We start from the raw sequence: 14,899 nt of genomic DNA, 5'->3' as shown, positions 1-14,899 counted from the left end.
GAGCCATAGGTTGAATTGGACCCCGAATCCGAGGGCCAGGGTGTCCCCACCCGAATCCGAGGGCCAGGGCTCCCGCCAGACGCATGACGCTCGAATTTGATCTTCTTGAAGTAATTAACTAGAGTTAATTGAAAGCGGAAGAGGATGCCTGGAGCTGCGATGCCATACCTTTAGGGAAAGATGAAAAAAGGAACACGAATCAAATAAATGAGACTGTTTGTTCTTCGAGGCTGAATGGGATGTGCCATAATAACCTTCAATTACTATATTGGTGTCCAAGCTGAAATTCAACTTGATTACAATAGCCGCAAGCCATGCAGATCTAGTTATGGGCTTTATTCAAAATTAAAACTAAAACAGAAGTAGATTTTAAAAAACACAACCACAATTCTGTGATTTATCTAATGCCAGCTAGTTAACTTCATAACTTATTCTCTGTTGATTTTCCCACCCTTAATCTTGCAGAAAGAAGGCTCAAGAAAATCAAGCGGATGTAAATCACAATCATCCATGTTGTTTTGCCTCCACATCACCCTGACAGCGCTTTATTTAAATAATCTAGCTGTGCTGTATCGACAGGTATGAGAAGATTCCCACAGAATATCAATTTACTACTCTATGGATTCTTCATGACTTGGCAGTAAGGTAATAATAACAGGCAGGTGTAGCATCTAAAAGTGGAAAGTCCAAGTGCACGTGTTATTAGCTAGCCAGTAGACAAGATCAAATACAAGGTCACAAATTTTAACCTGCCCTTTATATGGAAAATCTGCAATATTTTATATTTGCCACATCGTTAGTGGATAGGTAGCTAGCTATAGTAATTAACCTGCAAAATGTGTTCTTAATCTGTTGATTGCAACTGTCAAACATTTTTTAAAAATGTGTTGAATATTACCCACTCACAGCCTACAGAGGTGGAAAAGACCAGGCCAGGTGAACCATAGAACAAGTTGAACCCTGAATCCGAGGGCCAGGGCGACCCCGCCCGAACCCGAGGGCCAGGGCTCCCGCCAGACGCATGACGCTCGAATTTGACCCTCTTGAAGCAGACGAGCCCACTAGAGGTAACTGAAGCGGAAGAGGATGCCTGGAGCTGCGATGCCATACCTTTCGGGAAAGATGAAAAAAGGAACACGAATCAAATAAATGAGACTGTTTGTTTTTCGAGGCTGAATGGGATGTGCCATAATAACCTTCAATTACTATACTGGTGTCCAAGCTGAAATTCAACTTGATTACAACAGCCCCAAGCCATGCAGATCTAGTTATGGGCTTTATTCAAAATTAAAACTAAAACAGAAGTAGATTTTAAAAAACACAACCACAATTCTGTGATTTATCTAATGCCAGCTAGTTAAATTCATCACTTACTCTCTGTTGATTTTCCCACCCTTAATCTTGCAGAAAGAAGGCTCAAGAAAATCAAGCGGATGTAAATCACAATCTTCCATGTTGTTTTGCCTCCACATCACCCTGAAAGCGCTTTATTTAAATAATTTAGCTCTGCTCAATTTCAGCTTGATTACAATAGCTGCAAGCCATGCAGATCTAGTTATGGGCTTTATTCAAAATTAAAGCTAAAATAGAAGTAGATTTTAAAAAACACAACCACTATAGTAATTAACCTGCAAAATGTGTTCTTAATCTGTTGATTGCAACTGTCAAACATTTTTAAAAATGTGTTGAATATTACCCAAGTCACAGCCTACAGAGGTGGAAAAGACCAGGCCAGGTGAACCATAGAACAAGTTGAACCCTGAATCCGAGGGCCAGGGCGACCCCGCCCGAACCCGAGGGCCAGGGCTCCCGCCAGACGCGTGATTCTCAAATTTGACCTTCTTGGAGAGGGAGATCCCACTGGAAGAAACTGAAGGGGAAGAGAATATAACTTTAGCGAAAGATGAAAACTGACCACTAACCAAACGAATGAGAGAGATTGTTCTTTGAGGCTGAATATGATGTGTCATAATAACCATCAATTACTATAAAGGTGTCCAAGCTGAAATTCAACTTAATTACAATAGCTAGCCAGCAGCCAAGATAAAAGGTCACATGCCACACAATTTTAAGCTTCCCTTTATACGAAAGAACTGCAGTATTTTAAATTTGCCACATCGTTGGCGGACAGGTACCTAGCCATAGTAGCTAATTATCCTAGCTAGTTCACACTTCATTCTCCCCCAAATGATCCCATTATCGACAGGTATCCGTGCTTAGACATGAAGACAGTTCAGCGACCGAGGACTGACATGCAGCTGTCACAGCTCTTTTAGAGCAATCCGACGGTTAGCGAGCCAATGCTAGATAATAACGTTAATTGCAGCTACAGCAAATAGTTGGCAGTTAATCTGCAAGTTAACTAACGTGCTCCATCGCCATGAAAATTAGAATCTGTTGCCGCAAGAGATGTGCATAAGTAATGTGTGAACTAGCTAAGTTAACCATCTCAAATAGACAGCTTGTCTGTTAGCTAACCTAGCTAGAGAGCCCAATGTTACCTGAGTCGTTGAATTCAAGTCCGACTTGACACTTTAGCCTTTCCCATTAGGCCTCATCGTCTTTTTAAACAAAATTAACATACTATTCATAAAATCCATATAGAGCAAGTTTTATGGATGATCTGCTCAGTGAAGCTGCATTATTTCTGTTATAATACGGACACGGCAGCATTTTCACGGCATGTTTTCTTAATCTGTTTATTGCAACTGTCAACACATACGAATGATTAATAATTAATGTAAACTGTTATGCAGCGAATTAAAGATACTATATTTTCCTGTTTCCCTAGAAATAATCCAAACTGCAGTGTCTGCTTATTTATGCTGAAGCACACTTAAGTGGGTATATTTTTTGTGGATTCCACATATACATTAAAAGGAAAATGTTGCCCAATCATGTCAGAAATAGCAAAACAAAAAAACACAGGCTCCGAGTTACTGAAAGAGAAGTACGCGATGAGGTCCTGGTAGAGCATAGGCACAGGTTGGTCATACGTGTTTATGAGGAGTTTAATTTAAGCAAAATCCTCATCACACACCCAAGAAGTCAAAGCCTGCAAAATCCCCAAGCAGCAAGACTGCATCAAGTTAGCACTGGCTGAAGCAAAAATAGTGCTGTGTCCTGCTCTGTGGCTCATCCACTCTACCAGTCTCTTAGTATTGGGCTTAGTGTGCTTAATTCATCTTGATGTCCTAACTGACATTCAAAAAGAAATGGATGTGAGAAGACAGTGTAGGAGTTCAAATTTGAATTGGCTTGAAATGTAGGTTGAAGTGCTCTTCTGCAGCTGAGCAGCTCATTTTCTGCTGAGCATCTTCACAGCCCTTACAAGGAGAGCATGAAAATGATGGAGGGGACAAGAAAAATCAGAATAATGCTTTAAGGACTGGACACATTTACAGCTTCTCACACTAAACAAAGTACTCCAAGGTAAAAAGTTCATCAAAGTAAAACATGTTTCATCCATCTTTCTGTGAACTGATATTTTAATGACTGACAGACAAATCCTCCAAGACTTGGCTTGGGATGCTTTGGTGTACAGGAGAGGTTTGAACCCCTTTCATTAAAGAAAACGTGTATGACTCAGGTGCTAGGGTATTATCAGAATGTAATTTATTCCAAATGTAAACACATGATTCTCTTAATTAGAGATTCCCTTATAAGGCATATTATTCAATAATGTTCATAGAGGTACAAAAAACAAAACAAAACAAAACAACAAAACCCTACTGAGTCTGGAAAAGAACATCTTTATCAATAAAAAGTATCAAATGACCTGAACACAGTTGTACCACCATTACAAACTCCTTGCTTGAGTCTGCATGTATACATGTATGATAGTAACATATCAGCCAATGAATGATGGACTCGAGTTTGTACTCGAGGAAAGAAAGAAATTTTCATAATGTCATAAAGAATCAAGTGTTTGGAAAACGTCTAGGAAAAGAAAGAAACATTTATTTAAATGTGCTGAATATTGCACAAGTCGCAACCCTTGAAAAACCAAGAAGAGTTCTCGGTCTGCTTAAGTACTGTGTACTGCAAAAACACAAGTAGAATTGAATTTTCCACAAATACACATACAAGAACCATAGAAGAAAGCATAGTGTTGGTCTTATAGAACGAGAGACACAAAAACCTCAGCTACAATGATCAACAATTACACAATGAAGTTTGGATTCAACGGAATTTCGTTTTGAACTACGGTAGAGGGGCCTCTTTATCGGCTACTCGAATACTAGGCAACAACCTGATTCACCATTTGTGGATCACATTTGAGCAGTAACATGATTTGGTAGAACACTTGCATTTGAAACCATTTTTGTCTTCTTTTATAGGTGGAATCGGAGGCCAGTTTGGTGATGTTTTAAATCTACTTGAAGAATAACAAACAAACAAAAAGCCAACCCTAATGTAACATTTAAAAGAAGCACCAAAGTGGGCATCAGATTTACCATCAAACAGGGTCTTGCTGCTGTCGAAGCCTGTGCACTGCCGCTTGCAGATCTCCATGTTCTGCAAGCAAGATTTCACACTGCAGCGAGAGACACACACACACACACACACACACACACACACACAGGTGGGGGGGGGGGGGGGGGGTTACAGTACTAGCAGAGAAACTCTGATGCTATTTGGATTTCTAAATTAACACGGTGTTCCTTAAAATGTTTTTGAAACACTGACATGTAGATTGGAAGGCCTGGAGCAACTCACTGTGCACTCTGAGGGAAGTGGAGGAGGTGGGTCATGGTCAGAAACAGGTGGTTCAGGGTCTTCACTGGCGTGATCCTTTTGTGAGCGTCTAGCGTGAGCATCTTCTTTAGTAGGTCGATGAACTCCCGCCGGTCGGCCTTCTCCGCCAAGACGTCGGTGCCTTTCAGACTGGTCATATTGACCTGCCAGAGACCCATGGGTGAGTGATATTATTCACCAGCAGAGGGCGGCAATGCACCCAATATGAACGAAGTTCTGCAGCAAATTTCTACGCACTGCTCTGCCCTTCGCAGATGCCGTTCTCCAGAGCGACTTACATGCGCTACTCATTATGACAGCAGAAACGCTCGACCTTTCAGCTAGCACCTTGTTCTACCTGCTCTATAATGTGAGCTGCGGGAGCCCTTTGTCACGTTCTTCAATTTCACATCGCAACACTAAAAGAAATGCGTATAGTTACGCGCACAAAAGCCCAAATAACCTGCATCATGTCGTCAAGGCAGTTTAAAATGTACTTCCGAGTCTCTTTGGACTTGATGCCACGCTCCGCCTCATGCTCCGAAGGTGTCTGGAGAAAGGAAAGAAAAAACAAACCATTCAGCTCCACCATTAAGTTACATGAAGTCATTAAGTTACGTCCCTTATAAAAAACACATGGCATTTGGCATTTGAAGACAGGCAAACCTTGAGTCTCCACAGGGGGTAGCAGTAGAAATAGTAGTGCGTCTTGGTCGCTGCGCTCAACATGCACTCTGCTGGTAGGCCCTGCGTCTCGGAGATGTAACGGATCTGCAGAGACACCATACGGCAAAAGGATTATGACTTTATTTTGAGTTAATCCTTTCATTTTCAAAGTGCATGTCTAAAAAAACAGGCCATAGAAACTCATTTATATTAATCCTAAAAATGAGCGGGCCGACAAAGCAGCTAAAAGGTCAAACTACACACACACAAACACACACACACACACACACACACACACACACACATATCACTACAGCCACAAAACCACTACAGGTCTGCACCACTGATGCTGTACGGGCGTTAAGGCACAGCTCAAAGGACCATGTGCTTACCTGATCATATTCGGAGGCTCCAGGATACAGGGGCCAGCCCAGGAACAGCTCAGCAATGACACAGCCCAGGGACCACATATCGATGGCCTCACAGAATGGGAGACCCAAGATGATCTCAGGCGATCTGGACCAAAAACACAGAGATCGCCATCATGAAATCAGCCTCGGCTGATAATTCCGTGGGGGGGTGTTTGTGTTCCTAGACATTACACACCCACTATTCTAGTGTAACATGGAACCAACACTACAATGCACCAACACTACAATAATGTTGTTTTGCATTAAGTAAATACAGAGTACCAATGCAGTTAAACACCCGTTACTCAGTATATTACACTGTTAATTAACAGTGTAGCTACAATGTAATAGCGGTTTTGTACAGACTTGCTAAATACTGATATTACCAAAGCCTGCAGTTCAGCGCATCCTAACTAATCTCAGACACCGAAGACGGTTCATTAGGTGTTTTGCTAAATAACAGCACTCACATGACCCAATAAAAATAAACCACTTATAAATCAATCGTGCTCCAGTTAACTGTAATGCTCATCATAGGCTTTTAATGTGTAGCAGGGTTATTACAACTGTCCACAACATGCAGCTCTACTCTCAAGCACACTAGAGTGCAACGAGTGCATACTTATTTCTAACACGCCTCAGCACGTGTCCCTCACCGGTAGTATCTGGACTGCAGGTAGCTGGGGGCCTTGGAGAAGTGGCTAGCTGAGCCGAAGTCGATGACCTTGACGCGGTACGGCTGCCTGACGGGGTCCACCAGCATGATGTTGTCGGGCTTGAGGTCGGTGTGGATCAAGCCCAGGCTCTTCAGTTTCATGAGCGCTTTGGCGACCTGCTGCAGCACGGGCCGGATGCATTTCAGCAGCAGTGGGCTGAACTTGCTGCGCTTGAGGAAGTCGTAGAGGCTCTGCCCCAGCATCTCGAACACCAGGCATATGTGCTTCTTGTGCTGGAAGCACTCGTACGCGCGCACGAAGTTGAACTCGTCGGCGTTCTCCCTGCTTAGCCGGCTCAGGATGCTCACCTGAGGAGGAGCAAAGGAGGGAAGACGGAATACGCGTTAAGCCGAAGCTACGTGGTCACAGCTTCAAAGTTTGATACTGCTGACAAATAGCCTACTTATTTTCAATAGCATCAAGCACTTTGTGTACTTCCCTTCAACCATTCACTTCTACAGGATTTGGGAGATGCAATTATGGAAGTGGTCCCTTGGAAATGAACCCATGAACTTGCTTTTGGTACTCAAACAATGCAGATTAATGCTCTTTCATAACAATAACATTTTTAATGCACATCCAAACAGGCATGGCTTACACAACTGAAGCTAAATCTTCTTTTTAGAGTAAGCTTCAAGCTGTCCGTGTGTTATCCGAACTAGTTCCTACTGAACTAGTGAAAATTAGAACTAGTGTGCCAAACAAGTATTTCTGTGCTACCCTGGCTGTATACAAATTCCACAGTGTGCGTTAGCACATCTGACACCAACAGATCATATGTTGTAAAAACTGAAACAAACAATAACAGAATCAGGGCTACAGCTGATTCTAGGCCATATCAATAGCTTATTTAAAGCAGGCACAACTTTCCCACCTCGTTCTGGCCCTGTCGAGCATACGACGGATGACTTTTCAGGATCTTGATTGCGACTACTTCACTGGTGCCCCGCTTCCAGCACTTGGCGACCTGGCCAAAGGTTCCACGGCCCAGGGACTCCAAAACCTCGTAGCTGTTGGAGACGGAGCGGAGGATCTCGTTCTGCACCAGTTGGTACTCGCAATCGCTGCCCCTGGCCACACGATTGGACAACCCAGGGGAGGAGAGCTCCTCCAGGATCTGTACACTGTTGCTGCTGTGTGCCTCCTCTCTCTTCCTCTTGAGGCTGCCCCGCTTCTGATAGCCGTCAGCACGCCGCGAGGTCAATGCCTCGTCTCCGCCCTGCCAGCTGGAAGAGGAGGAAGACGACGACGAAGCCTCGTCCGAGGCTCCAGAGGGGGAAAAGACCATGGCAGGTAAGCCATCGATTGAATTGAACCCCGGATCCGAGGGCCAGGGTATCCCCGCCCGAATCCGAGGGCCAGGGCTCCCGCCCCGCGCAGGATTCTCAAATTTAACCTTCTTGGAGTGGGAGATCCCACTGAAGGAATCTGAAGGGCAAGAGAATATACCATTATGGAAAGATGAAAACAGGACTACTAACCAAATGAACGAGAGAGATTGTTTGTTCTTTGAGGCTGAATGTGATGTGCCATAATAACCATCAATTAGCTAAATTAGCTAAATCACAGAGCTTTGATTTTTTTTAAAACATCTACTGCTGTTTTAGTTTTAATTTTGAATATTTCTGTCTGAAGCAGAGCAGAGCCCTGATCGATGCCATTGTTTTTTGGGCAGGCTTTAGCAAGTGATTGCTTTCTCTTTACACGCTTCTCAGAAAAGACAAGTTCTTTGTCTTGCGTTACTCAAAGGTGGTTCTGTGTGCTAAAACAACATCTTGACCTTTCAGCGATGCTGCCACACTGAAAAACAGAAGGCCAAGAAAAAAACAGCTTCTATTCTTAGACTCTCTGGCACTCTAAGTGCTTGCTGATACCTTGCTGACTGCAGTATTTCCTACACCTTTCCAACTGAGAGGCTCCTGAACTTGCAGCACCTCTGTCAATTAATCAATTGCATAACAAGAGTTCATCCACTCTATAATTGAGGGAGATACCCCCTCTAATCATTAATGCTCATCATTACAAAGACCATTAGTGTAAGCTGATGAAAAATGTTTCAATGTATTTAAAAGGTAAAGAACAGAGTAGCAATGTAAAGATACCATTTATAATGCATTACATTTTAGTCTTTAACACAATCTCTTGCCCTGAAACAGTGTTTAGGGCGATTACAATGCTGTTTCAATATGTTTAAAAGGTAAAGAACAGAGTAGCAATGTAAAGATTCCATTTATAATGCATTACATTTTAGTCTAAAACACAAACTCTTGCCTTGAAACAGTGTTTAGGGCGATTACAATGCTGTTTCAATGTGTTTAAAAGGTAAAGAACAGAGTAGCAATGTAAAGATACCATTTATAATGCATTACATTTTAGTCTAAAACAAAATCTCTTACCCTGAAACAGTGTTGTTGGGCGATTACAATGCTGTTTCAATGTGTTTAAAAGGTAAAGAACAGAGTAGCAATATAAATATTCCATTTATAATGCATTACATTTTAGTCTAAAACACAATCTCTTGCCCTGAAACAGTGTTTAGCGCGATTACAATGCTTTGAAACGCTGTTTCAATGTGTTTAAAGGTAAAGAAGAGAGTTGCAATGTAAAGATTCTACTTATCATGAATTACATTTTAGTCTAAAACACAATCTGGGTTTGTGTGTATATAAATGATGTAATGTTACTGTTGTGGAACAAATTACTTCCATTTCCATTTTTTAAGGCAAAAATATTAAATGTTGGAATTTATCATTACATATTCATATGAATATGACTTTAATTTGTATACATATTTGTTGACATTAGCTATTTTGATCAGTCATTTTTGTGTCTGGTTGTTCTAGCTCATATTTAGCACGTTGTCCTTGACCATGTCCCTCTGTCCACAGGGTGGTGGTGTTGGACTGTGTTACAGACACGCTGCTGTTTTCCTGCAAGGTGCTAGTGGTCGGATTTGTAGGTGAGAAATATAGAGTGAAGTCATGTGTATATTACCCATACTACACTTCATCACATTCTGACCATGATGGCACATGGCAACACACTTTAATAGGTAACTCTGAGGGTTTTTCTACATTCCCTGTAAGGTCTGCTGGCTTTCTTCTTCTTCTCTGGGAGAATCAGGCTGCCATATGACAATTTCCAGCTTCAGCTGCTGCATTATTACTGGTTGCCCGTTATTGTACGTATTGTAACCTCAGAAAAGCTCAAGTGCTGACACTTGCGTCTGTGTGAGAACAAAACATCAGCATATTCAGTACACTGAAGAAATGGTTCTTTCTTTTTTAGATTCCAAAATGCTTATTGACAGTGATTGTAAACTCACTTTGTTTGTAAATAACCATGATTTACACATTTATTCTGGACAGCAGTTCCTCTCATAATACTGAAGGCCCAGCATGTATATCTACTACTGCTGTTTTTTTAGACGGTGATTGTGGGAGCTTATTTCATCGCGCAGGGCTTCTTTAGTGTGTACAGCATGTGTGTGGACACCCTTTTCCTATGCTTCTGTAAGCTGCTGCACACACACACACACGCACACGCACACAAACACACACACACACACACTCTCTCTCTCTTCATTCCAGCAGTTCATAATGACATTGGGCACACACAGTCGAAAGCTTGTATGGTCTTGTCCCTTTACTTCAGGGAGAATAGAATTATAAAAAACATTATTAGCTCACATTTCACTCTCAAGCTACTACACATATGCCAATCATGAGGACTATATTGGTTTTATTTCCACTATGATGTTTCTGTCTCCTCTAGTGGAGGATCTGGAGCGTAACGACGGCACCGTGCAGAGACCATACCTCCGATTTACTCCTCCACATCAGCCGACTTTAAAAAAGAGATGCTTTTTTTTCTCAGAGATGAAGCTGGTTACATTGCTTATTTGCAGTGTGAGGTTTTACCAATGTGGTTTGGGCGAGGTCAAGTCTAGGGTCACAATACTGCTGCTGTCATTTTTACTGCAGGAATTTGGAATAATGGAGTAGCAAAATTCTGTCGAATGTCTATTCAGTTCCATATATGTAATAATTGAAGCTCTATAAATAAATCAAATCAAATTGTTATCAGATCACTCCACTAAATTCTTGATATACACTATCTTATGTACCTGTGGTATGACTTTCAGTCATTTTTACAGTAGGAATTTAGAGTAATAGGATGGCAATATCCTGTGAAATGTCTATTCAGTTCACTATATATCACTACATGAAGCTGAGTGAAATGCACAAATCAAATTGTTATCAAATCACTTCATTAAATTCTTGAAATACAGTTTCTCTTGTACTCATGAATGACTTTCAGTCATTTTTACTGTAGGAATTTGGAGTAATAGGATGGCAAAAGCCTGTTAAATATCTATTTGGTTCACTACATATCACTTTTCCTTGTACCCATAATATAATGTTGAATATATTTACTGTAAAAATTTAAAGTATTGGGATGGCAAACTCATGTAAATTGCCTGTTTGGTTATATACATGCAACTTTAGAAAGTCTTTAAAATAAACAAATCAAATTGTTATCACATATCACTACTATACTCTTGAACTACTATACTATACTACTATTCTCATAGTCAGTGTAGACGTAGTTTAGGTAGGGGACGGGAGACGTTGTCACTTAGCCTCACAGGTTACATCTTGGCGATAAGCCTAAGGTTACATTATTATGTAAAGATTATTTTATTATTTGTGTAGCTTTTTTTGTACGTTAAAAGCACAGTAACCACGGACAGTTTAATCGTATAGGCCTAAATATTCGATACAGGACATGGAAAATTGAGCGCGAGCATCCCATAGCATGGAAAGCAGGTGCTCGTGACCAAGCTGCCTTTGTTGATGAGCTAAGAACGAGAACGTGCTGTGACTTCCAACGTCACAATGTGTCAATAACCTGGAATGATGCGTCATAAGAATAGATTATCGAATGCAAGATTATTTTTTACTGAAACATTACACATTGCGGACTCTGTGTGATGGCGCTTATCGAAAGTGCAAGGGAGTGTACTGTAGTCAGCATGCCAGATTATTGCGGTGAGTTTTGTTGTTGTTGTTTTTTCCAGATATAGCCATATGCCAAAGATTTTATGAGAACCCATACGTCAAATACAATGGTTAAAAAAGAAAAAAAATGTACAAAACTAGCTTGTACATTTCATGTTAAAATAATAAATGTTCTTACGTACTTGGTAGGTCTACCTTATATTAAAAACATTTATATAGTGTACGATCTGTAACTGTGTATCAGATCGAAAGCGTATGTGTGCAGAAGGTGTCATAAAAAAAAAAGAAAAGTGTTGTAACGGCCCTAGTGTCGCTGGACAAGGAGCAGGACGGACAGACGTGTATTAACACACGATAAAGACACCGGCGCTCATATGCAACATAAACAGTGAACATAAAACACGAATACAGATAACGAACTATGTGAACACGAACATGGGCATTGACCGACTAAGATGCACACTCCCACAGCGGTTTAAACACACAGACGTTACAAGACTAAACCATGTGCAGTTGCGCGTTAATTACACAGGCGTGGTTACAAACAAGACTATGAACTCCCACTGCACGCGGCGGGCCGTACCACATGGCTAGTGTGAAGGGGAGCGTTCCATGACAACTGTATATAAAATGTGTTAGACAAAATATAGCGTACCGGTCAAAGGTTCAGACACGCGTGACTGAATATATGTTTTTCAAAGGTTTAAATTCATTCTAATGTAATGGTATATACTTAGAATTTATAGAATATATATATTCTTCAATTCTATCTTCTCAGGGGAACCTCCTCCGTATGAGCCCATTTTCAGGCGACCAGTTAACAAGAGGCGAGTCCGGCAATCTCTCAGTGCTTCTCCGATTTACTCCTCCACATCAGCTGACTTTAAAAAACCATTTAAAGCTCTACACATCATGGATCACAGAATGTCTGTTATTAACGCTATACAAGAACTATACTAAGGCCATAGATCTAGACTAAGACTATAAAGTTATTTCACTTAGCTAAATAACTTTAATACATAATTTAAATCATGCAATGTGTAATAATATTTCTTGTTTTTGTTCAGGAGATGTGCAGACATTATCTGCTGTATTATTTTTGTGGCTGCCATTGTCACCTATATTCTTATTCGCTCCCTGGGTAAGAAACATTTCCAACTACACTTTCATGGGGGAAAAAAAATCATTATTATTGTGGGCTCAAGCGGAAGGTCTTTTACCCATGTATGGCTTGTGAGATATCCTTCTAACGGAGGTTCTAACACAGCGTGGCTGCTTGGAGACTCTCGTCATGTCGTGTTGCCCCAGAACTCCACTGGGATGTTTTGTGGAGCTGGAGTCAATGTGTAAGTCCCTCACATACTGGATAAGTATTTATATCTTCACAGGAATACCAAAACAGCACACCCAGTATGTAAGGAACACCGTCAGTATTCTTTCGAATGGACTTTAGTGAGTCGGACTAGGGTTACAATGGAGCTGTGCAGGTGCAAATCATGTGGAAACATGAAACATCAACAAGACAAGATGGGTTAGACTTTAGCTTTAAGATTTTCATGATTGGCACTGCACAGCAACAAGTGGAACCAATCAAATCACTTGTGTTTAATGATTGTCTCTAAACCAAGGGGTCCAAACTCAGGTCTAGGAGTGTCACAACACTGCAGAGTTTATTGGTTACCCCAGTCCAATTCACCCTCGAAGAAAGAACACTTAGCTGGGTAGTGGTGTGACTCTCCAGCACTGAATCCTGATACACATACTCAAAAAATTGAATAAAAATTGTTTATTTAATTGGCTAATATTCATGTGTCAAGCTGCATTTGTTTCCTGCATCCTCTCGTGTTTCAGTGACAAACCAAACGTCCTCTACTTTGACCTTCTGAAGTGTGCCAGAGCAACGACAGAAATGGACGCCATTCTAGAGGGTCTCCAGTGTCCAACCACTCAAGTGAGATTTCCACACAAATGTCCTGTTGACATTGTACAGAAACCAAACACGTATGTCAGTAGCCTTTTAGAAATATGCACATGAGACTCATTTATTACAAAACAGTTTAGCATGTAGTATGTGAATGCCAGTTTGTAAGTCTGGGGGCTTGGGTCTCCTTTTGCTGCTTGGTTTGGGAGCCTTTTGCTCTATCATGCAATGAACAATGTGTAAATAGTGTAGATAGAAATATAAAAAGCAACACTGTGTTTAGCTACTCAAATAAGATCTCCTTCACTCTGTGTGTTTGTGCGTTGGTTTGCAGGTCTGTGTTAAAAAATGCCCTTCAGAGTTCTGGAAGTTGCCCCCAGAGGCGTATGCCCCAAATGCCCTGCCTAAAGACTTCTTTCAGCAGCAGTATTGTGACCCTAGACTTGACCTCGCCCAAACCACATTGGTAAAACCTCACACTGCAAATAAGCAATGTAACCAGCTTCATCTCTGAGAAATAAACGCTCACCTCACTCTTGACAGAACAGAATTTGTCGTATCAAAAGTCTTTGCAATATGCAACTCTTTGTACATGTAATTCATGCATTGGCTTAGCCACTCACGCATACATAGCATTTGTGCATACATAGCATTCTGCATGTTAAAGAGTTTTTCACATGCATTTCCACTACAGAGTGTCCAAGACATCCTCAATCAAGAGCTTTGTCCATATTTCTACACGCCAAGTAATCCAGGTAAAGACAGCAGGATTACACAACTACCTGTTAATTTGTCCATTCTGTTTTGTAACAGTTTGACTATGCTATGTACCAAAACATAACCAAACCACCAGGAAAGTACTTATACCTGCAGTGATAAGTCAGCAGGTTTAATTGTTAGTCATATTATTTTCTGTCTCTCCCTCCACCCAGAACTAGGGAGATGTCTGCCTAGCTTTGACTGGCAGGACGTTCCTCCAGACTTCTCTCTCCCTGGATTCGCTTCCGTTTATGAAACAGTCGAGCACATAAAGGGATATATGGAGTAATCCTTCACACACACTCACACACACATTTCACTCTCAAGCTACTACACATATGCCAATCATCAGGACTATATTGTTTTTATTTCCACTGTGATGTTTCTGTCTCCTCTAGTGGAGGGTCTGGAGCGTAATGACGGCACCGTGCAGAGACCATACCACATGCCCAGGTCTCTGTGGCAAATCCTCCACAAGAGAGACAGCTTTCTCCCTTAATGAATAAACCATCCAGCATATATTTGAGTCTTTTTTCTGTTGTTGTAACTGTAAAACTGTTCTCAACAGCATTTCGACCACTGTTTTGTTCAAAAGAGATCTGACGGGGCGGCCTCTGGACTGATCCAGTTTTGACCGAACGGCAGACACACACTGGATGTTCTGGCAAA

The 14,899-nt window shown here is 41.3% G+C and overlaps 1 protein-coding gene across 1 annotated transcript; it reads right to left on the bottom strand.

Annotated features, from left to right (window-relative positions):
- Nucleotides 1–1,591: 1,591 nt before the first annotated feature.
- LOC145659190 (homeodomain-interacting protein kinase 1-like) lies at nt 1,592–10,012 on the bottom strand. The gene is made up of 9 exons (XM_081720335.1): nt 10,008–10,012; nt 7,404–7,755; nt 6,470–6,837; nt 5,796–5,919; nt 5,404–5,508; nt 5,201–5,287; nt 4,720–4,901; nt 4,458–4,537; nt 1,592–1,870 (listed from the first exon to the last, which is right to left on the bottom strand). Exons 1-9 carry the CDS (start codon nt 10,010–10,012, stop codon nt 1,665–1,667), a joined length of 1,509 nt encoding a protein of 502 aa, XP_081576461.1. The 3' UTR covers nt 1,592–1,664.
- Nucleotides 10,013–14,899: the final 4,887 nt, after the last annotated feature.

This window comes from Electrophorus electricus, chromosome 9 (genome assembly GCF_041902795.1).
Source record: "Electrophorus electricus isolate QZ-2024a chromosome 9, ASM4190279v1, whole genome shotgun sequence".
In the NCBI taxonomy this organism is placed as follows: Eukaryota; Metazoa; Chordata; class Actinopteri; order Gymnotiformes; family Gymnotidae; genus Electrophorus; species Electrophorus electricus.
This window is presented reverse-complemented; position numbering and strand designations above follow the sequence as displayed.

Coding starts and splice junctions, on each gene's coding strand:
- LOC145659190 (XM_081720335.1), bottom strand. Junction 5,509..5,795: donor GAGCCTCCGAATATGATCAG/GTAAGCACATGG, acceptor GTGTCTCTGCAG/ATCCGTTACATCTCCGAGAC. Junction 5,288..5,403: donor ACCCCCTGTGGAGACTCAAG/GTTTGCCTGTCT, acceptor TCCTTTCTCCAG/ACACCTTCGGAGCATGAGGC.